General features: G+C 43.7%; 1 protein-coding gene across 3 annotated transcripts in view; it reads right to left on the reverse strand.

Annotated features, from left to right (window-relative positions):
- Positions 1-23,109, reverse strand: part of LOXHD1 (lipoxygenase homology PLAT domains 1) — a 303,909-nt gene that overhangs the window by 109,303 nt on the left and 171,497 nt on the right. For all 3 annotated transcript variants that reach the window (XM_075585679.1, XM_075585670.1, XM_075585689.1), the window contains 10 exons: positions 22,154-22,314; positions 21,412-21,488; positions 20,043-20,239; positions 17,142-17,334; positions 16,121-16,281; positions 15,331-15,634; positions 13,692-13,843; positions 12,153-12,286; positions 9,951-10,099; positions 114-218 (listed from right to left, as the gene is read on the reverse strand). In XM_075585679.1, the coding sequence (XP_075441794.1) occupies positions 114-218; positions 9,951-10,099; positions 12,153-12,286; positions 13,692-13,843; positions 15,331-15,634; positions 16,121-16,281; positions 17,142-17,334; positions 20,043-20,239; positions 21,412-21,488; positions 22,154-22,314 (1,633 nt within the window). The remainder of the gene's footprint in view (positions 1-113; positions 219-9,950; positions 10,100-12,152; positions 12,287-13,691; positions 13,844-15,330; positions 15,635-16,120; positions 16,282-17,141; positions 17,335-20,042; positions 20,240-21,411; positions 21,489-22,153; positions 22,315-23,109) is intronic.

Raw genomic sequence — 23,109 nt, forward strand, 5'->3', positions numbered from 1 at the left:
GTGTAATAAAATGGAATGTATTTCATTGGTGGAAAACCCTGTCCTGCTGTGGGGTGTCTACTACCTGTCACATTATCATACCGTCTGAGTGTTGTTTCTTGGCTTTCACTTACCAGTGTCATCTTTCTCTCCATAAAGTATTAGGAATATATTGGCGTCTGTCCCGGAATTCTTCTTCTCTCCTGTCTTCACTCTCACTGTATATGTCGTCGATTTGGCTGTTAAAATAAATGGCACCGTCGTTTACTATTTTAACTCGTCTGTTTTATTGTAATTGCAGAATTATTATAAACAGCGCTTTAAAAGGCGTGTTTACCATCACCGAACTTTACACTGCTTGTAGTGGTCTGTTCACTTAAGTCAGGCCTGCACAACTCCAGTCCTCGAGGTCTGCAAACAGGCCAGATTTTCAGGATATCCCAGATTTTCAGGATATCAGTATGAGTGAGCCACTAATTGAGCCAGCTGTGCTGAAGTAGGGAAATCCTGAAAACCTGGCCTGTTTGCGGCCCTCGAGGACTGGAGTTGTGCAGGCCTGACTTACAGTAAGTCATTTGTTGCAGCTTCCAATTGGCCTACGTGAGACAGGAGATTTAAAAATATAAAACCAAGAGGCGCATGCGCGATGGTGAGGGGAATAGCTGCCTAATCGTATAGCTCCCACCCCCGCCAAAGCAACTTTCAAAATAAAGCAAACCAAAGCTACAGATTTTGTACACAAATAACATTTACCGACGCCGGAACACACAGCGATGGCCCCGCCATCAACAAAAAAGAAGAACACGGGGGATCTCCGGAGATATCTGAGAAGATCCTCATCCAGAGACGGGAGGGCAGAAATGGCGCCCGGCTCGGCACCAGGATCGGGGTCGGAACCCGAGGAGGACCGGGAGGAGATGCCAGAGCAGCGGCCAGTACGGCAGTGCGATTTCGACCGGCTGTATAATGACATGAAGTCGTTATTTAGAGCCGAAATAAAGGAACTCCGAAAGGAGGTACAGGGCCTGGGAGAAAGAACTGGGGCCCTGGAGGACAAAATGGTGGCGGTCTCCTCCACAATAAAAAAGTCTGACAAACGTTCCGCATACCTGCAAAACCAGATCACAGAGCTGGCCGAGAGACAGGAGGATGCTGAGAACCGGGACCGGCGGAGCAACATTCGCATCCGAGGCATACCAGAGGACATAACGGAGATTGAAGACTTTCTCACTAGATGGATGGCGAGTTTGCTCCCTGACACACCGGCAGCAGAACTAATGCTGGATAGGTGCCATAGGGCCCTACGGAGTAAACCGCTGGCGAATGCGCAACCCAGGGATGTGATCGCCAGGCTGCACTACTACCGCACCAGGCAGGCAGTCTTTACAAAAGCCCGGGGGGAGGAAGCCTGTAAATTTGAGGGTATCTCTATACAACTTTTTCAAGACCTGTCCCCCCTAACCCTGGCCAGACGCCTGAAGCTGCAGCCTATCACCCGCCTCCTCAGAGACAAAGCTATCCGATATCGGTGGACCTTTCCGTTCGGCTTACTAGTCATCAGGAACGGAAAGGCCACCTCAATGAAAAACCTGGAGGAGGGGGAGGAATTCCTGCGTAGACTGGGAGTGACGACCGGAGAAGCTAGGAGCCCCCGGACAGAGATAGAACCGGACAATGAGTGGCAGCAGGCCGGCACATCCCGGAAGACCCGAGCCTCCATCGAGCCGGAGAAGGAGTGAAAAAAAAAGCATGTTCAGCTCAAATAAAATGTTCTGTTATCAGTTTTGGTTGCCTACAAGTTATGGCCTACAGTTTGGACTCACAGGACCGCTAGCAGCTGGAAGCGCTAAGCAGCGGACTAGGCATACGTAGTGCCGCAGCTTCACCTACCTAATGTGGGACAGGCATATTCTACTCCACGGGTTTAGACCTAAACCTGCAAAAAAAAGAGACTTACCTGCAATTCCGATGACAATGGCTGCCCCGCAACCCGGAAGAGACGCGTGGTACGCACCCAGGGAAGATGGAGGCATCACGACTCGTGGCGGGAAGAAAAACTGCACGACCGGAAGAAGAAGAGCCCAACGCGGGAAGACGTCCACTTCCGTCGACATCCGGCGGTGAATGAGCAAGGACCGGAAAGATGTCACCGGATATGGCCGCGCGGCCATCTTGGTAGAGGCGCCCGAAGGGGGGAAAGAGGATCTACGTCACGAGACGGCGCCGGAACAGCTAAGAGACCGGAGAAACCGGACATCCGGGGCAGCACACAGAGGAAGGCGCAGCCCCATGGACAGACTTGCAATGTCTCTCCGCCCGCAGACTCGCCGGCCGCAGACTCTCCTTCGGATGACACCCCTGCCCCACTTACAGACGCCCCCCCGACGGACAGTGCCAATACCCACACATAACTCGGACACGGAGATAGGACACACTAAGGGCAGTAGGGGGAGGGGGGAATACCCAAGAGAGGCAAGGCAGGGCGTAGCAGTATCACACAGCGGGCAGCAGTAATGCAGCTAGTTAAAGGGGCGCAGGACCACCTAGTCTCATGCACCTAAGATAGGGGCCAATAGGGCAGGAGCTCTGAGAGAGCAGGAATAAAAAGAGAACCGTAGAACACCCTAAGGTAGATATAGGTCACAAGGCACAGAGACACCACACACCGTATATGAGCTAAGGAATGGGAAAAGTCCCCCACATAGATAGGGTACACATATACCGAATCAGCTCGCGGTCCTGGAGATGCCAGACGATCACATTGACTATAAAGATTTGCCATAAGCATGGTTAAAAACCGAGGGGGGGGGGGGGTAGCCTCCTTCTTACCGTCGCCATGAGTCTCCTCATGGATACTTGGGGGATAGACCCCAGGAGATCCATGCAAGACCCCGGTGGGCCGGTGAAAGCGGGTCAAGCTCAACCTCGCATGGTCGGAGGTGGGCCCACCCGAACCGGAACCCCACGTGGGGCAGTTCTGGTGCCCAGGGGATCTTGGTCCCCTGCGGTCACCGAAAGTTATCAAAGTTTATTTGTTGTCTCCCCACTGTTCCCAATGTGTATACCCCATTGTTTCTTCCCTTGCCAGATGAGCAGTGTACAAGGCAGTTCACAGGATCATACTCTGCTGGAGTTCATGTCCCCACTAGAAAGAGGTAACGCAGCAATCCCTATTGAAAACATCAATGGGTAAGGATTTTACTATCTTATCACACAACACAAAAGGTTTTAATAGCCCCCTGAAAAGAAAACTTGCATTCACAGACTACCGGAGGCAAGACCCCGACATAATACTACTCCAAGAGACCCACTTTTCAAGGACCAGTTCCCCCAAGTTTCTGGATAGCAAATATAGAACATGGCTCTCCGCACCAGCCAACGTAAAAAAAAGAGGGGTAGCAACCTTATTACACAATCGCCTTGCATTTAATATAATTCTAACAAAAAAGGATAAGAATGGTCGCTTCCTGATAATAGTAGGCGAGATGGGGGGACAGCCCCTCACAATTGCCAATGTATACGCCCCCAACGAGGGAGCTGATACCTTCTTCACAAAATTCTTTACCATTTTACATAGAGTGGCACAAGGCGGTATAGTTTTAGGGGGTGATTTCAACCTTACATTAGATCCTAAGGCCGACAGGTGCACACCCAAGGTAACGAAGCACACACAAAGCAGAGCAATTTGGAACCAGGGCCTCAAGACAAATAGGTTGGTAGATATATGGCGGGAACAACACCCAGGAGCAAAAGAGTACACGTTCTATTCGCACCCACATGACAGATACAGCAGGATAGACTACCTCTTTGTGTCCAACAGAATGGTTTCGCAGATCTCCCATACGGGCATCCATGATATTTCATGGTCAGATCATGCACCAATTGAGCTGCGTTGCACAGACTTCAGACTAGACAGACCAGGAGCGACATGGAAGCTTAATGAATTCTTGCTAAAAATCCCTGAAATTGAAACGGAAATAAGGGATAAAATCAGGGTCTATTTTGAGGAGAATGTCGGTAGTGTGACATCCCAATCCACCCTATGGGAGGCCCATAAGGCAACTCTTCGCAGAGAACTCATAGGGATAGCCAGTAGGCGGAAAAAAGCGAGGGAAAAGAAAATTATGATCCAATCCGAGTTATCAGCCCTCTCCGCCCTACACAAAACTACCAAACAAGCGCAGACCTTACAGGCCTGGCGTGACACTAAAACAAAATTGCATCTGTTGATGTCCTCCCGAGCTGAGAAGGAGCTGACCTGGTCTAGGCGACAATTCTATGAGAAAGCGAACAAGCCAGATACCCCACTTGCCAATAAACTCAAAAATTGTAACCGCAATTTCCATATTCAAACCATTCGAACCAAGAACGGTGACCTTACTTCTGATCCCAAACAAATTGTAGAGGAATTTAAAAAGTACTATGAGACCCTATATGATGGGGCGAAGGTCTCCCATTGTGAGAACACTCATAGGCAGCTGAAGACATTTCTAACTGAGGCAAAATTACCCAGCCTGAGCAGATTGGAAAGGGAGGCATTACAGGAAGACTTCTCAGGTGAGGAGATATCAGAGGTAATAAAAGCTCTAAAGCCATCCAAAGCCCCAGGCCAGGATGGCTTCTCTAACCTGTACTATAAAAAATTTAGAAAAACATTAGTACCTCACCTGGTCCGATTATTCAACTCGTTTCTAGATGGTGCCCCTATTCCTAGCCAAATGCTCCAAGCGTCTATAACAGTGATCCCCAAACCAGGGAAGGATCCAGCAGACTGCAAAAGTTACCGGCCAATATCTCTCATCAATTCAGACACTAAAATCTTCTCCAAATTATTAGCCAACCGTCTGAATTCAGTCATGCCGAAGCTGGTCCACCCCGATCAAGTAGGGTTTATATGCGGAAGGCAAGCTACGGACAATACCAGACGGATAATAGATCTAATTGATTTGGCACAGAAAAAGCACATCCCGTCTATGGCATTGAGTTTAGACGCTGAAAAGGCCTTCGACCGCATTGATTGGCCCTATCTTACAGAGACACTGCGAGTGTTTGGCATAGGGGGGAGAATGTTGGGCGCTATTCTGGCTCTCTATAGGGAACCGAGGGCGAAGGTCAGACACCAGGGCTTCCCCTCGGAAGACTTTCCAATGAAGAGCGGCACCAGGCAGGGATGCCCCCTGTCCCCACTTATCTTTGCATTATGTATAGAACCCCTAGCGGCACATATCCGCAACTCCCCAGATATAACAGGGTTACAGATAAAAGATCAGTCACACAAAGTGGCCCTATATGCAGATGACATTATACTAATGTTGTCCAAACCCCTTACCTCCCTGCCAAATGTTTTCAGCTACTAGACGAATTTAATAAGATATCGGGTTTCAAAATCAATCAGACAAAATCAGAAGCCTTAAACATCAACCTGTCAAAGGTCACAGAAAAATTAATTGAACTGAATTTTAATTTCAAATGGCAAGCATCCTCCATTAAATATCTAGGTATCTATATCACTAAAGAATACAAAGCCCTCTACAAAGCCAATTACCCCAGACTAATTAGGACTCTGAGGGAGGATCTTCGGATCTGGTCAGGCCACACAATCTCGTGGATCGGCAGGATCCAGTGCCTTAAGATGAATCTCCTACCCCGAATCTTGTATCTGTTTCAGACCCTCCCGATACAAGTGATCAGGGACGACATCCTCCGCTTACAGTCCTCTATGGTGAAATTCGTCTGGGGTAATAAAAAACCACGGATAAAAAGTAGTATTCTCACAAGGCCAACAGTTAGAGGAGGTTTAGGGGTACCTTGCTTGATATCGTATTTCAAAGCGGCACAATTAACCCAAATTATTCAGTGGCACATGCACCCAAGCCTGCGAAGATGGGTCGAGCTGGAAAAAGCATGCTGTGACCCTGTAGAGATACAAGACCTAATTTGGCTACCCAAAAAGACATATCAGACATTCAGTGAGCCGCTGGCTGCAGTGACTAGCTCGTTGGCGACTTGGGAGAGCACCAAACACAAGTGTGCCCTGACAACCCAGCACACACTTATGACCCCGATTACGGGGAACCCTGATTTCGCTCCGGGTATGTTACGCAAGAACCTTGCGGTCTTGAAAGCAAAAGGCATCACTAGATTACTACACCTGGAGAGAAACCAAACTATCAAATCATTCGAACAAATACGATCAGAAACAGAGATGCCCAACTCCGAATTTTTCAGATATCTCCAGGTGCGAGCATTTTATGCAAAAATCCCCAAATGCCCCAAACGCACAAATTTTGAGCAGCTGTGTTCCAGAGGCACGGACACCACGGGACTCACTTCTCGGATATACAGAGAGGTGGTCTGTCCTGGACAAGACGTAGACACTAAATTGGCGTATAGAATCAAATGGGAAACGGACTTAGGGGAGACATTAGAAGACGAGGACTGGTCCACAATAGTACTGGCAGCAGCGAAAAGCTCTATATGCACCACCTTGAAGGAGAATGCGTATAAAGTCCTCATGAGGTGGTACCTCACCCCGACACGATTGGCAAAGTTCGTCAAAGGTTACCCCCCATTGTGTCCAAAACAATGCGGGGAACAGGCGGACTTGCTTCACATGCTGTGGGGATGCCCCAAAGTGTCTCCTTTATGGGAGGAAATCCAGGATTGGCTAACGAGTATTCTCCGACAGGCGGCCCCCCTGGACCCTTGGCTGTTCCTGCTAGGCAGGCACACTCGGGGAATAGGCAGACCGGCACAGAAACTGATTGCACATTTTGCAACAGCCATGCGGTGCGAACTCGCAGCGTTGTGGAAGCTCCCAGACTTACCCACCATTTCGAAAATTCGAAATAGAATCTGGTATATTTCCGGATGGAACAGTTGACAAGTCTGGTCAACGACACCGGCACAAATTTCCTTAAAATCTGGACCAAGTGGCTAGACCACTCCGATATCCCAGGGGTGAATACCACCACCATCATGCCATAATACACCGAAATGCATTCTCCTACGATGAGCCAGTACAGACAGCGCGTAAGAAGGGGCACAGGTAGGGCAGACATTTATAGAACTTCCGCAGCTGCGAGCTGCTCATAAGTAGGACAGCAAGAGTTGAGACGGTGAACACTCAGAAGACACTGATATATATATTTTTTAGGGCACATTTTGTGTGTCGATGAATTATTTTAATTTCATGGCCGTGCAAATAACATTAGCCCTGTAACTTCCATGACTTTCTCGATAACAAAGTAACAAGGTGACACAGGGGGCATTCCGATATCTTGACAAATAGCTTTGTACTGTATATATGCTTAAAAGGAACATTTTGCTTTGGGAATAATGTTTACCTCAAGGCAGGAAAATTTTAATGAGACAAATGCGCAAACATGAAAATTGATGGAAATCCTTATTGCTGTACTGTACATGTAAAATTGATGCAAATTGCTGCATCCAAGTTGTTTAGAAGAATCTTTTTTTAGTCTGTATTAATTCAATGTATTAGACTGAAAAACAAAATGGATTTTTTAAAGGTATGTTTTCGTGATTGCTAAATTACATACAGTAATAATTGAATAATGTGACTTAATAAATCACAGCATTAATGCAAATGTTCTGGTTTAAAGCATTTTTGGAGACAAGTAGCATTTTCAGTACAAAATGTGTGAGCCGGGTTCAATACGGAAAACAAAATCTAATTAAGTTAGAGAAGATTGCAATATTTCCTGAAAGTGGGCATTGCTGTTTTTATTTCCTGAAAATCTTTCAGCCAATATTTTTGAGCAGTATCACACTTTAGTGCCTCCCACCCTAATTCTGTACCAAAAGTTAAGATACAAGATTTGTCATGTGAGAGATTTATTATGTACTTTTTAATCTACTACAATATATATATAACCCTGCCTTTCACCATTATCCCCAGCATACAGTGCTTCCACTGGAGCAAGGGATTCTGGGAAATGACATGAAAATGAGCACACAATGTGTCACCTTTTGTCTGAAAAACCATTGTTACATGGAGCTCATATAAGCTAATGCTTGCTGTATTTATGTATGTCAATACACAGTGCTGTGTCAAAATGTGAAATTACCTCAACCTTAGTCAAGATTACTGGTGCAAATAATCACAGTTTTAAGATGGTGAAATGCCCATGCAGTCATATTTTCAGGCACAAAAGAAGTTGTAAACAAATGACAGAGAATCCCAATGCGACATCCTCATAACAAATCATGTAATTAAACATGTATCTGTTCTTTTCACATAAGTGAGGGTCTCTTAGTTACATTCTTTGGTCAAAGCATTATAAGCTTGCAGACCATGTCACGGTGTGCCCTCTTCCTGTAAGTCCTAACACTATCTCTGCAAACGTTCTCTTTACCCCTCTAACAGGAGAAAGAAGTCTTAATAAACTGGCCATTCACAGCTGCACCCCAGGACTTGCTATTTAAACGTGGACCGGGCTAGCTGGGAAACAGGGAGGCGTCACAGACCGTTTGGAGGTTACCCAATTAAATATACACACACTGCCCCTGTAAGCTCGCACCCTGACTTTAACTAAGTGACCCTCACTGATCAGTATTTAAGTATACGATTTGTCATGTTGGAGGTCACATTGGGGCTTGCTGTCTTTTGTTTATACATTGTCACTTTCCCAGTAGCACTCCTTTTTGACATAAATATATACAGTGGCGGATTTTCCATTAGGCCCGTTATACCCTGGCCAAGGGCAGCAACATTTTGGGGCGGCAAAAATGTCTGCCCCCATATACATTTTCTGCGCACTCTGGCCTATCGTGCCTGATGGGAAGGCACTTCGCTGTGCCCGCCGCCTCCTTGCTGCCGCCTTCCTTATCCTTGTGAATTGCAGCATCAAATGACACCGCAGACGTCACCAGCGGACGTCACACGGCGTCTCGTTGACGTGGCAAAGGGGTGCCAAATGACGTAATGATGTCGGGTTACCATGGCAACGCGGCGCTATGCAACGTCACGTTGGTGACGCCCCGCAGCGTCATTTCAGATTCAGAAGGAGGGCGGCAGCAAGGAGGCGGCTGCAATGGCTAAGTGCCTAGAGGTGGCGGATTTTCAAATCCGCCGCTGAATATATATGGTGAGGTGGGTCTGGGTTTGAACTTGCAGGGGTTGCATTGGTACATTGTAGTTGGTAAACAAAAGAAGTTTTGGTGAGTAAAGAAGTGCCAAAAACCCTCCACCGCATTGTGTACAGCAAATGAAAATACCACTTGAAAGCACATTCATGTCTCAGACAGGTCTGCAACCCTCCCTTTAGCCATTGTCTCTTAGCAATGCAGCCAGGGATTCTGGGTAATGACATTGCAAATGAGCTCACAGTGTGTCACTTTTTTTCCTTATATAATGCTGACAATGTATCCAGTATGGCATTTTGCCCAATGGGGAGGGTTAACTATGCTCTGCTGGGGGGTATCAGGGCTGAATCTGGGATAAACATGAATGGCGGGTAACACCAGCTCAGTCTCAGAGAAGACTTCTGACAGAAGTGTAGCGAATCTCTCCCCGTCCACAATGAATCTCTGTCACAAAGAGTTTGCAGCTGATAAAGTCGCGTGCCAAAGAGTACAAGAAGAGACACTGGGATTCGAACCAGTTCACCCACTTCAACGTCACTAATCTACTCCAGCCATTAACTTAAAGCAAACTAGAACATTACTGTACTAACCGGGTGGATACATTCTTTCTGGTTAGTGTCTGGGTTGTGTTGGATGGATGTGAGCTTCCCCTGGCTCTAAATCCCCCTCCCCCATACGATGAGCAGAATATTAATGAAAGAAGTGCAATGAGTAAATGATGTTGTATCTTTGTATATTTGGTGATTTTTTTGTCTCCCCGTTCTTGTATTTGCTACTCGAGGTGCTACAGAACATCCAATAATATATTGGAGCAGCCACTTGTTGGCGTTCCGCTGATCATGTTACTATAGAACTTCAACACAAACCTTTCTGTTCTAGGCCCAGTGTCGCAAGAGACTGTTCATCTGTATCTTCGTCCTTCTTCATAAAGGCCTCATTCACAGGTACCAGCTGTCTCGAGATCTGGCCATCATCTTCATCCACTGCTAGCCATCTCTGGCATGGGAAGAAATATCTGCAGCACACAGTAGTAAACCGGTTAAACAATGTGCTATTGACAATCATCATTTATTAAAGCACCACAACACAATAAAATCCTACGTCTTCCAGGTGGACGCCCCAAAAACATCACAAACTATAATGACATCAGAGGTATTAAATAGGGTAATACCTGTAAATGTGGAAGAGGATAAGATGATTTGCAAACTACCTGTAAGAAAGGGAGTGTGTAGTGGAGGGGGAAGGGTAACAATCAAGCCCAATTTAACTTCATGTGAGGGTGTGAAGCAAAAGACAGGTTACAAATCCAGTCGTGGGTAATTTTCCATATGTAGCCTGAGCAGTTGGCCACAGTGATAGCAGAACATACACTGTAATAGCATAACAAAATATCACCGCTTTTCCCCGGGGTGTACTGTGATAGTGGGCCGAGTATTGTGATTCATCACAACATGCATATCACAAGAGAATGGGTCATTGAATGGCTCATATATGCTCAGTGGTGCTATGCAAGTGAATGGGCTCTAAAGTGTCTTTCACATAGCATGACTTAGCAAATATGGCCCTTTATCCTTACAGTGCAACAAAAGCTGTGGCGTCCCATGTCCCGACTGTAAAATGTTGTGTTAATAGGTTTACTGTAATGCACATGACACCAAATGTGTGGGACGGGCAGAATGAGACCGTGTATGGAGTCACGAGACATACAATCATTACACAAATGTTATTAACAATGTAACATTTCAGTTTCCATCTGAAATGTGGGATTTTAAAATTTGAGCATGCACCAAAATGAGGGAAGCAAGCCTAATGTTCAACTCATCTAGTATACACTAACCCAAGGTAAGAGAGTCATGTGTCGAAGTTGAGACTTTGTATGAAAAAAAGGTACAATAAAAGTTGCTGATTAGCTATGGATATAAATAGCTCAAAGTGAAAACAACATACTGTATTGCCATATTGTACTTGTAATTATATTTCTAGTGAATGATGGATTTCTATCACTTTTCTATTGCTTCACTACGACTAACCAATAAAAACTCGTCTTTCTGTATGCATGTCTGTATACAGAATTTGTATTTATATATCACTAGCTATGCATACTGTCACTTGCAAATATAATACACATTGAGTGTTGCAGGAAATATAATACAATTTCAGGCCAACTACATCACATATTCAATTAATCATTGGACAAAAGGAGTTTTTCTCCCAAAGATCAGTGTGTACAAATGCAGTTACTCAGACATAGTTGTATATTTCAGGAAGAAGCCATCTATAAAGCTATTGTATTTTGTTAAACCAATTTCTCAAAGGTACAAAATAAAGTCATCGATATTCAAGCAAATCATTCTGTTTTCATGCTGACTAAACTGGCTACTAGGGATATGCAAACTTTGCCCAATGTTGAGCACCAGGCAAAATCTGCCCATTTTTGCCATCAAAAAGAAAATATTGCGCCTGCGTCAGAGTTTGCGTCATTGTTTGCCAGCGATTCGCCACATCGTTGTAATCCAGGCCATGAAATGGGGCTCTCTCTGGAGAGGAGATTAAACTTTGATTTCAGACGAGTTCCCAGTGACTGTATACCTCCCAAAAACACGCATCTATACAACACGTGGAGAGATACCATGAGTACACCTGAGAAATATGCACATGGGAATCATTTGAATATTCAAATGAGCTTATCCGCATATCCACATAAGTCTATTTCCCAGGTGCTTTCCCAAGCATCTCTCCACATGCTATACTGTATAGATTAGTGTTTTTGGAGGTAAAACATGCAAACACTCGGTGGAAACGTGTGAATTTTTAGCAACGCAAAATTGTGCAACTTTGCCGCAATTCACGAAAAACAACACATGATAAAATTAGAAACCCCCTTTTGGGCACGTTCGCACCTCTCTCCCGGCAGCGTGCACTACACATCGAATGACGGGAGGAATACGCCTTCAACGTGTCACCACGGATATTATCATTGCAAACCAGTCTTTTTTTTTTAATCTGTTGTCTGTCAAACCATGTAATGACTTGGAAGGCGCACGCATGCTGTGACGGACCAGGCTTACTTTGTGTCATCCTTCCCATCCACAATCTCGACGCGGTCCAGGAACCAGCCCGCATTCCCCCCAGCGTTATCATGCCGGACTCTCAGCTTCTTCAGCTCTCCCATGTCCACCGCCTTTATAATAAATATATCCTCCTGCAGCCCAGACAGACACATCCAACAGATGGGAATTTAAATATGGCATATGAATTTGGTAACAAACAGTGTTCTGAAAAAGTAGCAGTGCTGTGTCTGACTTTGATTTTTTATTTCTCTCAATTTATTAAATATTGCGGCAAAACTATTTGGACTGTAATATATGTATCATATAAAAATATCACTTGTGTGCACATTCACATGTCTTAGACAGGTCTGCAACCCTGCATTTCACCATTATCTCTTAGCATATAGTGCTACAACTGCAGCAAAGGATTCTGGGAAATTGCTTGCAAATGAGCACACAGTGCCACCTTTTGTCTCAAGACCACATTACATGGTTAAACCCGTAAGTCAATGTATGCTGCTTTAAACACAGCTTTTAAAACTAAGCCTGGGATGAGATGCAAAGCCAATAAACCCACTCACAGACAGACTGTTTCGACCTTGTGGGTCTCCTCAGTGTGAGGTTAAGGGTTTAACTATGTAATGTGGTCTTGAGACAAAAGGTCTGTGTGAAAATAAAACGTATCGATACTTCCAAACCCCAGTACCATCACACTTTGACCACTGGTCATCTACAATCCAGCTCACCTGAGCTGTGAAGAAAAAAGTCATTCATTCTTGAAGGATGTTGGACCCCAATGCAGACGAGTTCCAATGAAATGTCAACTCTTTCTGCACCCCCAAAAAAATCTCAGTTCTCCATTGTTCAGCAAATAAAAATATCGTTTGTGAGCACATTCGTATGTCTCAAACAGGTCCACAAACCTGCCTTTCCCCATCATCTCCTAGCATACAGTGCTTCCCCTGCAGCTATGGATTCTGGGTAATGACATGCATTAGAACAGGGGTGGGCAACACCAGTCCGCAAGGGCCATCAACAGGTCAAGTTTTCAGGCTATCCCTGCTGCAGCCTGACCTGTTGGTGGCCCTTGAGGACTGGAGTTGCCCACCCCTGTGGGTTTGTCCAGACCCTTTAAAGAAGAAGTGTTATTGAAGCCTCGGGCGGCAAAAGTATTACTGATAATGCATTGATTAATATTTCAATTTTTTTTCATTGTCTAGGAGGGTAACTGTTTTTGTATCCCATACAATGCGACGCTTTACATGTCAACACACACATACAAAAAGTTATTTAAAATGAAATTGATACACGAATGAGATCTTTTTCTGTGATTCATTTGGTGACTTGCCAATGAATATTTTCATTTTATTTCGATAATATTTTTTTTTATTTTTTTTGCGCGATCTTTAAAAACGTAACCTCTAAATGTTTAAAGCCCCCACATGGGAGCCTAATTGGTCATAGAAAAGACATTGATTTTATTCTGCGTTTCTGCTACTTACGCTGACAGGATACGAACAAAATATCGAGATTTATAATAATAAGAAAAATTACTACCTGTCCCTTCTCAAACTTGTTCAGGCAATTTGACTTTTTCAGCTGCCGTTCGCCGGTGTCCCCGATTTCTCCACAGATATTTATGAAGACACTGGCATCAGTTCCAGACCCAAAAACATTACCAGTAAATACATGGACCTCATAAGTGTTCTCTGAAAGAAACATCATTGACTGCATCGGACGGAAAAATGAACCACCAATACACCGTACAAGTTTACGGTGACAACGGGACACAACCATAACCTTTTTTTTCTTATCAAACATTAACTATTGGAGAAGGGTGAACAAATATGTCATATGCTCATCCTACTGCAGTTTAGGTGTCCCGCCCTAGGTTATATTTGAACATGAATCTGAATAAGGTGGTTCTGTGATCTTTTTTTCTTCCAAATCAGATCTAATAAATATATGTTGCTTGGGAGGATCCATAGACAATGTATGGGTGCTTTTTACACCTTAATTTACCTTACTCAAATTTTATGCAGAAGTACAACATGGTGCTCTCAATAGGTTGCAAGCTTGTCAGTGCGGGATCTAGTGATATACGGTATAAACTGAAGAGCGAAAGTCGTTAGAGCAACTCCCCTCCCCTTCTTTTTTATTTTGTTCCTATTTTTTTAAAGCAGAGATACTATACCCCCCTTCCTTTTTTTCCTTCTTTTTTTTTATATGTAAACATGTGACAATGTATAATTTGACATTCTTACCTAAGCTGGCATTCGTGTGGTGCTCTGTTATTATCCTGATTGTGTGACTATGAAATAGCCTCGTGTTAGTGCTATCCTGCAATCTGTGAAATGCTGCAGTTGATAGGTAAGATAATATTACTAAGTGTAACACATGATTGTTACAGCTTCCAGAGTAATAGACAGTCTGCTGTTTGGAACACAGCAACAGATCTGTTTGTGATACTTTGTTGCCAAAGGGCAGAGCTAAAAAAAAAAAAGTGTGTATCAGAGCTTGTTTCAAAAGAGGAAGTGAATATGACTTTCTAAATGGTTCCCATAGCATCTAAATGAGGATTAGTATATAATTTTTTTAATTAGAAAAATGACATTAGAAGTAAAAAAAAATGCAGACAGTATAATCTAATACTACAGAACTGATTTAAAAAAAAAATAGGATTTTTCACGTTTCGCTGCTTTAGCCAGGATTGTCTCCCAGAGCTGAGTTGCTGCCTTGATATTATGTCTTTCTACTTGCCCAGTGAAGGCTGACTTTGTGGCTATATTATTCGCCCCGGGCAAAAATGTTACAAGTAGGAGGAGAAGTTACAAGAAGTCTCCAACTGGGAGGAAGGGGATCAGTTTCAAGTTTGCATACTGTATATCGAGTGGACCAATTCTACCATATGCATTGCTAAAATATATTCATAAAATATTATTAACAAATGAATAATGACCATAGTTAATTATTATTATTATTATTATTAATAATAATGAATTGATAAAATATAAATAAGAAAATAATTTTTTTTTTAAATTAAATTCTGTCTTTTCTTTTACTGTTTAAGCAGCAAATGCCAAATTTGAAGGAGTTTGAAGATTTTTTTCCTATACTCATAATGCATAACAACAATTTACAGGAAGGTACCAATCATGATGAATCCAGACTCAAAATTCTATTCCTTAGTATGTACCCTCAAGTCCAGATGCATCCAGAGGCAGCAGCTCCACCACCAGCTCCCCGTCCGATTCACCTCTCGCCAGCCAGCGCTTACACTCAAAGGTGTAGGTTTCTACCACCTCCTGCGGCTGGAGATCTTCGTCCTCCTTGCTTGATTTCTTCTTCTTATTGTTCTTCTTCTTCTTGTCTCCCGTGGACGGCATCCGTACCCCCAGCCGTTTGAGAACCACCGATTCTAAATACCAGCCGTCTCCCAAACCTTTCCCGTCGTGACCGATCCGGAGTTTGAGAATCTTTCCAACGTCAGCTGCCTCTACCTGAGGGAAAGGCACTGATGGTGATAGGGAACCTACAGAATGTCATGCAAGAATTCACTGAGTATTCAGCCACCACAAAACTAGGGCACTGGTAGTCAAGTGTGGAGCAGAACGATTGTAAGCTCTCTACAAAACCATTAGAAAATTCCGTTAAACCTCCTTGAGCAAGACATTCAGAACGTGTAACGATATGAAACTTTGCCCCAAAAATCCAACTTGGAGAGCAGCTTCACACCTCGAGACAGTTTTTGGTGACCATTGCAAATATTAGTGAGTTTCAGTATTATTCACAGAAAAACACAGAAGAACAAATTTTTTTGTGTGTGCCTGTGAATCAACAAACTTCCGTTGATTAAACATTTAGCAGATTCACCCATGCGGGTACCTTCCTTAAAGCAAACTAGGGAGACAGGTTCCCACATATCTACTAGCCAACAGCACAAAGCAAAAGCAATCAAGTGTACAGTACTTGCTCCAGAGGTATACCTTAAATGTATCAACTGTCCCTTTCTCAAAGTCATTGGATCTGCTCCTCAAGAACATCTCTTCGGTTTTTCCACTGTCCCCGTACAGTTGCATGAAGACATTGGCGTTAGTACCTGCTCCGCGCACATTCCCAGTGGTTACAACCACTTCATAATTAAGCACTAATGAGAAAATGAAAGCGGTTTAAATACCGGTACAGCTAAAAATACATCACACCCAAAGGATACTCTGAAATGCACTGGTATTAAGGAAAAGGGAGTTACATTTCATTATCTTAATATTGTAAAATTATTACGATACCAAATTACTGTTTATTTGCCAATTACTGTACTTACATGCAGTATTTATGACATAATGCATGAACCCTCACTTTTACCTAAATGATTGTATGTATTATTTGTTCATTTGAGCAATTTATTTGCTGAGCCCAGAAAGTAATTTGAATGTTAGGAGAAAGTTATGTTACAATATATAATGCTATGGCATATATTATTGTTATTATTATATTGCAGCACGAACCTGCTTTTTACTCAAATCAAATCAAATCAAATCAGCTTTATTGGCATGACGAAAGAACATTTCAGTATTGCCAAAGGGTGAATAATAGGGGGTGGGGGACAATAATTACACGAATACTAGGGGGTAGGGTATAATGATTGCAGGGTATATGGGTAACAGTTTCACACAGGGGTGTGAGGGTTAGTGTACGTCTCTCAGCTTGTGGCAGGTGCTTTTACTCTTGCACTTCAAAGCACTTTCCTGTCTGCCAGTTTGGGAGCATTCTGGAAGAAGGAGCTGTCCAATGGTAAAGGCACTTGTCTTTAACGCAGAAGAACCTGGTTAAGAGGACAACTCAAGACCATCAAAGCCACGTAGTGCAGGTACAGTGCAGGTACTGTAGCTCCTGTGCATCCAGCACAAGCGATGACACTGTACGCTGCTTATAGCAGGGATTCAATGCTCTGGTAACTGTATTATAAAGCGCTGGTGAGGGAAACGTCAAAGCCAATGTCATACTTACTTTTCTCAATGTCAAGAACCTCGCTGGCATACACTTCCACCTCAACTTTGCCGTCACACTCATCCTTACAAAGCCAGCGGTTGCAGGGGAACATGTACTGCTTCCCATGAGCAGGCACCTGAACGACTACATTCGCCAGGAACCAGCCCGCTCGAATCCCCACGTTGTCATGGCCAATCAAGAGCTTGTTGATCTTTAGAGAAAACACAACCCGGGTCAAGGCTAATTACTCGGAAGTCACAGAAATCTAAAAATACAGGGACAGGAAAGACTTTAAAGAGAATAGCCACTGTAGCATTTCAATAGCCTCTAGACTCATGGCTACTGTCCCACAGGCACGCCTACCAACCACTGGTGGCCAAGCACTGCCACCTACTCCATCTCCTGCTGTCTCTGTAAATCTCCCATCATACCACTTAGATTGTAAGCTCTCCGGGGCAGGGATTTCCTTTGCTATTGTGTTTGTTGCACGTATTGTACTATAATTCCTTGCATTGTATTGTCTCTTTTGTAAAGCGCTGAGTACACTGTGGGCGCTATATAAAGATATACATACATTTACTGTAAATAAGACATCTTGTGACCCATTCACTTGAATAGGTCACGGGCGTCTTCCATACACTGGAATATTGTGACAGAACATGGCAATCTGGGGGTTTATGGCATAGCGCTGCTTAGTAATTATCAGCATAATTGTTTGTTTGTATTCTTTTTTGTTTTTTAGAATTGTTTATTTACTCAGTGATTTTCATGGGGTACAGAAATAAAAATGGTACAGGGGACATATCCAAGTACATTCAGTTGCCTCATTTAGCATTTTTAAACGGTAGCCTATTAGGACGGGCAACAAGTAGTACGAGTAGGTGGGGGGGGGAAAGGGGCGGAGGGAATAATATTTTAAGAAATGAAATGAAGAGTAGGAGAAAAGCAGACATTTCTGGGACCGTTAGCTCACCTGCGTCTACACTAGACCTTATTTTAACAAACTAAAGGTCAGACCCTGCGCTGCTGCACACTTTCTGATACACCTCACAGCGTCCAATTAATATTGGGTTCTGCCCTCCTCCACTTCTCTGCGTTTCTTTTGTTTGTTTTTTTTAAAAACCTACATTATCAATTTAATTTTCTTCCTCAGAGAAATGAAATCACCTTCAATTAAAAATGTCACTTATTTGCTTCCTACAGTACGTAAATATGAATGTTTCTAATTTATTTCAAATATGACTATGTCCTATATAAAAATAAAAAGAAACAGAACAAAAAATCTTTATAAAGCTAGAGTTAGAAAAAATTGATTCAGACCCCAAATAAAAGAGACTGATTATCCACCGTGATGTCTGAACATAAAATAAACCTAAAATTACAGTAGAAGCGTCAGGGCAATTTCAGCCAAACACAAACATATACACTACGTACAATATTGTAGCGTGGGTTGTGTTTAAATCAGGGGTTCCCAACTCCAGTCTTCAAGACCCGCAAACAGGTCAGGCTTTCAGGATATCCCTGCTTCAGCACAGCTGTCTTAATCAGAAGCTCGGTCGAAGACTGAGCCATCGGTGCCGAAGCAGGATTGGACTTAAAACCTGACCTGTTGGGTGGGGGAGTCTTGAGAACTGGAGTTGAGAATCCCTGGGTTAACGTGATACTGGGACTGCTTCTGTTCAGCAATTATCCTTTTATATAAACATGCACCGGGGTCCTATGCCTGTGTTTACATGTGGCTTTTTCTTATTCCAGGTTTACTTGCCAGTGGATCACGATGACACCACTAACAGCACTGAATGACCTCACAGAAAGCGAGCACACTGTGAGACCTGCAGCGTAGGATAGCAGTAAACATACATAGGGGCGGACATTGTAGTCAATGAGAGAAGCAGTAAGATGTTGGATATGTAAAACCAGAGCAATGTCACTAAACTGCAGCTTACAACGCCAGCGCACAAACCATCTCTAATCTACATTATAGGTGAGAAGATAAGCAGTTGTCAGGATGGCTGAATGCCCTAGTTGGAAACTGAAAGTTTAATTAAGTTGTGACTAGGAAACAATCTTTAAACCAGGTTATTATGTAACATTGTTAGATGACTTGACATTATCCGAGGTTAACATGCCTGGTTGTTTAAACTGGGTCTTCATAGAGCCTCAGGATTAAATTGACCTTGGCAGGCATATCTCAGCTAATTAACATGCCTTTCCTAGTAAACGTTACTATGTCTGTGGCGTTTGCAGTACATTTCCGCTACGCTACGAGGAGCATCTTACAAAACTGATCACCCACCCCACTGCTTGTACAGATGTGGGGCAACTGAAGAATATTTGTGGACTGAAACTATTTGTATTAGGAAATGTCTACAATGTTGTATCATAAACATCTATAGAAGCCATTCCCAACAAGTTACATTGGGTACCTACCTGCATCAATAGTCATGACAGCAGGTTGGCATTGGCTTTGTGCCCCTCACCCCCCTCCCATTCCAATGACTGTAGTGAACACAAGACAATATGATAAATGTTTCCCATACATAGTAGGTTGTCACCCAAGTGTTAACTACAGAGGGTTTTCTGGATCAGGGGATTAGCATTAATGTTGTGTGTCCTCTCTTCTTCGCAACTGGTACCAAAGACTACTCAGTCTGTGCATATCAAACATCTGACTATCATAAGGTCTGTCACCTAACAGGGGAAGAGATACACATCTGCTAGTGTACTAACCTTGGCATCTACCTGACCCTTCAACTCTCATCCCTTTACGCTTCCACCTGTCCCCCCCATCTCCGGTAGAGTGAAAGCTCATATAACCTCTTCTACAGAATACCGTCTCTGCATTTCACTGAGGAATAAAGATACGCCGATACCTCACAATTAATGAATAATACTGTGCCGTGCACTTCCATTTCTTACCTTTCCAATATCTATGGTGTTTATGGTAAAGTTATCCACTCGCCCTCTCTCAAAGTTATCTGCCAGGTCGTTATCGGAGACGAGCAGGAACTGCTTGTTCGTGTCTCCCTTCTCCCCGTACAGTTTGACAAAGACACGGGAGTCCGAGCTGGCACCACTGACATCTCCTGTCTTAATCTGGAAGTGGTAACTGATGCCTGCAGAAGCCAAGAAGAAATGAGTGTTAAGAAGGCAAAGCCGCTGGGATGATCACACTCACTGCTTCAGCATTGAGGACAAGTGTTTGTGGCAGGTTTCAATAAAGCTGCAGGAGAACCGAGGAATTAACCCTTCCCTGTAGGAACGTTCTCATTTACACAGTTTTCTGCAGGACATTCACAGTGATAAAGGCGAAGTTGACACGTGCACAAAGCAGCTCAGCTCACACGACCTTCTATAAACACCACCTACTTCAGGGGTCATGCTGGACGGTGGCAGACTTAAGTGACATGTGAGGAAATACTTCTTTGTAGATAGGGTGGTGGATTCGTGGAATCGCTGCCCAGCAGAGATGGTAGGGGCTGATACAGCAAGGGAATTAAAAAAAAAAAAAAAAGACTTGGGATAGGCATAAGCATATCCTAAACATGACGGAAAGTCAAAAATGAAATAGGGTATCCGAAGAGGTGGCAAAAAGGGGAGCATTAGGAACCTGTTCACCACCTTATTGCTGTGCCAGCTGGCCTCTTTTGTCACACTGTGAATGTTGTGCTACAGTTTAACTGTCATCTGCAATGATAATCCTCAAACGCGTAAGGAAGGGGAAATTGAATTATAAGCTCATTGGGGGCAGATATTCATTATATATGACTATTATTATTTTTGTCCATGCTATACCACAGAAGGAGTGGCTCAATGAGTAAAGACACTGGTCTGTATTCTGTAAGGTGTGATTAAAGTCAACGAGGTTTTTCAGGCGATAGCACGTTATCTGCGCTTCTCACACATTACAGAATCAGGGCCACTGAGTTTGAATCAGGAGTACTTGGTTCAATTCCCCGTTTCAGCTCCCTTATGACCTTGGGAAAGTCACTTTATCTCCCTGTGCCTCAGGCACCAAGAACATAGATCATAAAATCATCTAAGCTGGGACTGTGTCTGTAACAATGCTATGTACCGAGTACCGTGCACTATACTGTACTTGTGACGCACTTTGAGTCCCATTAGGAGAAACGTGCTATATGAAATAAAGTTATCATAACACTAAAAGAAGGAACCATATTAATTTTAGATTCAGTTTCAGATGTTGGTGATATTTACTTCCTGATGACAAGGTTCTCTAGCAGAATAACGGCACGGACTGCTTTGTAAAAACAGACAAGCAACTCACTTCTCAGCATCTGTGAGTCCCCAGCAGGAACCAGCTCTCGGATAATGTGACCGTCATCCTCATTCCGGTCAAACCACCTGTTTGAGAAATGAAGAAGATAAGTCTGTTCCACTGCAGGAGGAATCCTAAAGATATCTTACATAGTGACATATTGCATACCTAATCTATTTGAACAATAGCAGTTTTATACAGCAGCGTAGTGACTGTAAAACACTTTAGATTCAGAATCACAAAGCTCCATTAAATCACTTCACGAGAAGTTAACTTACATAAAGAAGCAGATACTCCCTCCCCCCCCACCGTCCACCCCCCCAATCTCTGCTAATGAGATGTACAGTAGAACGCTCATTGTTTTGGTATATAATTAGCTTCGAGGACATGTGTTAACCTCAGGAAACATAACTCTTGTTTTGGGTAACAGCATGTGATGAACCCTGATTTAATTCAGAATCTAGGTCTTAGAGGGTCATGTCTTCACTGCAAGACTGGGTCACCACTGGAGGGTAGAACCCTGCTCCATATTTATCGAAGAAAAGAATATGTAACAACGGGAATTTTCTCTTTGATAATTCTGGTGTCGTTTTAAGCCCCCAGATTTGCATCCCCAAACATTGATATATCGACTAACGTAGCCTATTTCATAGGGTCTGCTGCAAGTATCCTTAATGTCATAAACACTATAACCACTAAAAGTCACTGGCCTTGGATGAACACCGCTCAGTCATTGGGCTATATTTCATACCTGCTGCATGGGAATTCCACGGCCTCCGTCTCCGGCTTCCCCTCTTCTCTCACTACAACTTTGTCCAGGTACCAGCCGCAGCCTCCTCCTTTACCGTTATGTCCTATTCGGACCCTTCTCATCTGCTTAAGAGTCACAGCTTCGATGATGAACTCGTCCGCCTGGCAAGATAAGGATAGACTCGCAATCAGGCCCAGCGTTATCACACAGGTAGGAAGCTATGCACTTTCCCTGCAATACCAGGTTTGGAAAACCTGAAGTGCAGTTTGTTTAGATTTACTTTATTATCCCTTTCACCTAATAAACATTTGCTTAGTAAAGGGAAATCGAAGTACCGTAGTAATGCAGCCTGACTGTGTTTTCTATCAGCTATTTGTCCTTCTGCTGTATTTTCCATGGTTTTTACTGGTTTTCATTTTAAAATACACACGTGCACACACACACACGCGCACCCACACACATATACAGTATATATAAATATATATGTAACACCCCTTCACTCCTCCTCAGGGAGATTGGCTGATACGGGTATTATGGTGCTACCTATTAGGCTTACAAGAGGCCTGAGCCTCCGCGCATGGGGAGCTTGGGGTGACTGGTGCAGCGCCTCCACCCCTGAGGATCCCAGTATTGGCGGGATAGCCCCTCACGGGAGCAGGTATATCTATAGGGTATACCTCAAATAACCACAATCCAAACAATGTATATGAAACACACTTTACTACGGTCCAATAGTACGCCTCACAATACAATATACACACAATAAACAATCTCCGGTAGGTAACAACAACCCAATTGTCCCCCAAAGTACCTAGGGTGCCCTGGGCACCTGGAACCTGATGTTCAGCAGAACAATCCCACCCAAAAATATATGTGAGGGCAGCGCTACCCTCCCCATGTGGTGTTGGTGCACGTGGGTACCTTCCTGGGTACTCGGGCACACCAGGGTATGCTCA

This window comes from Ascaphus truei, chromosome 1 (genome assembly GCF_040206685.1).
Source record: "Ascaphus truei isolate aAscTru1 chromosome 1, aAscTru1.hap1, whole genome shotgun sequence".
NCBI classification, from domain to species: domain Eukaryota; kingdom Metazoa; phylum Chordata; class Amphibia; order Anura; family Ascaphidae; genus Ascaphus; species Ascaphus truei.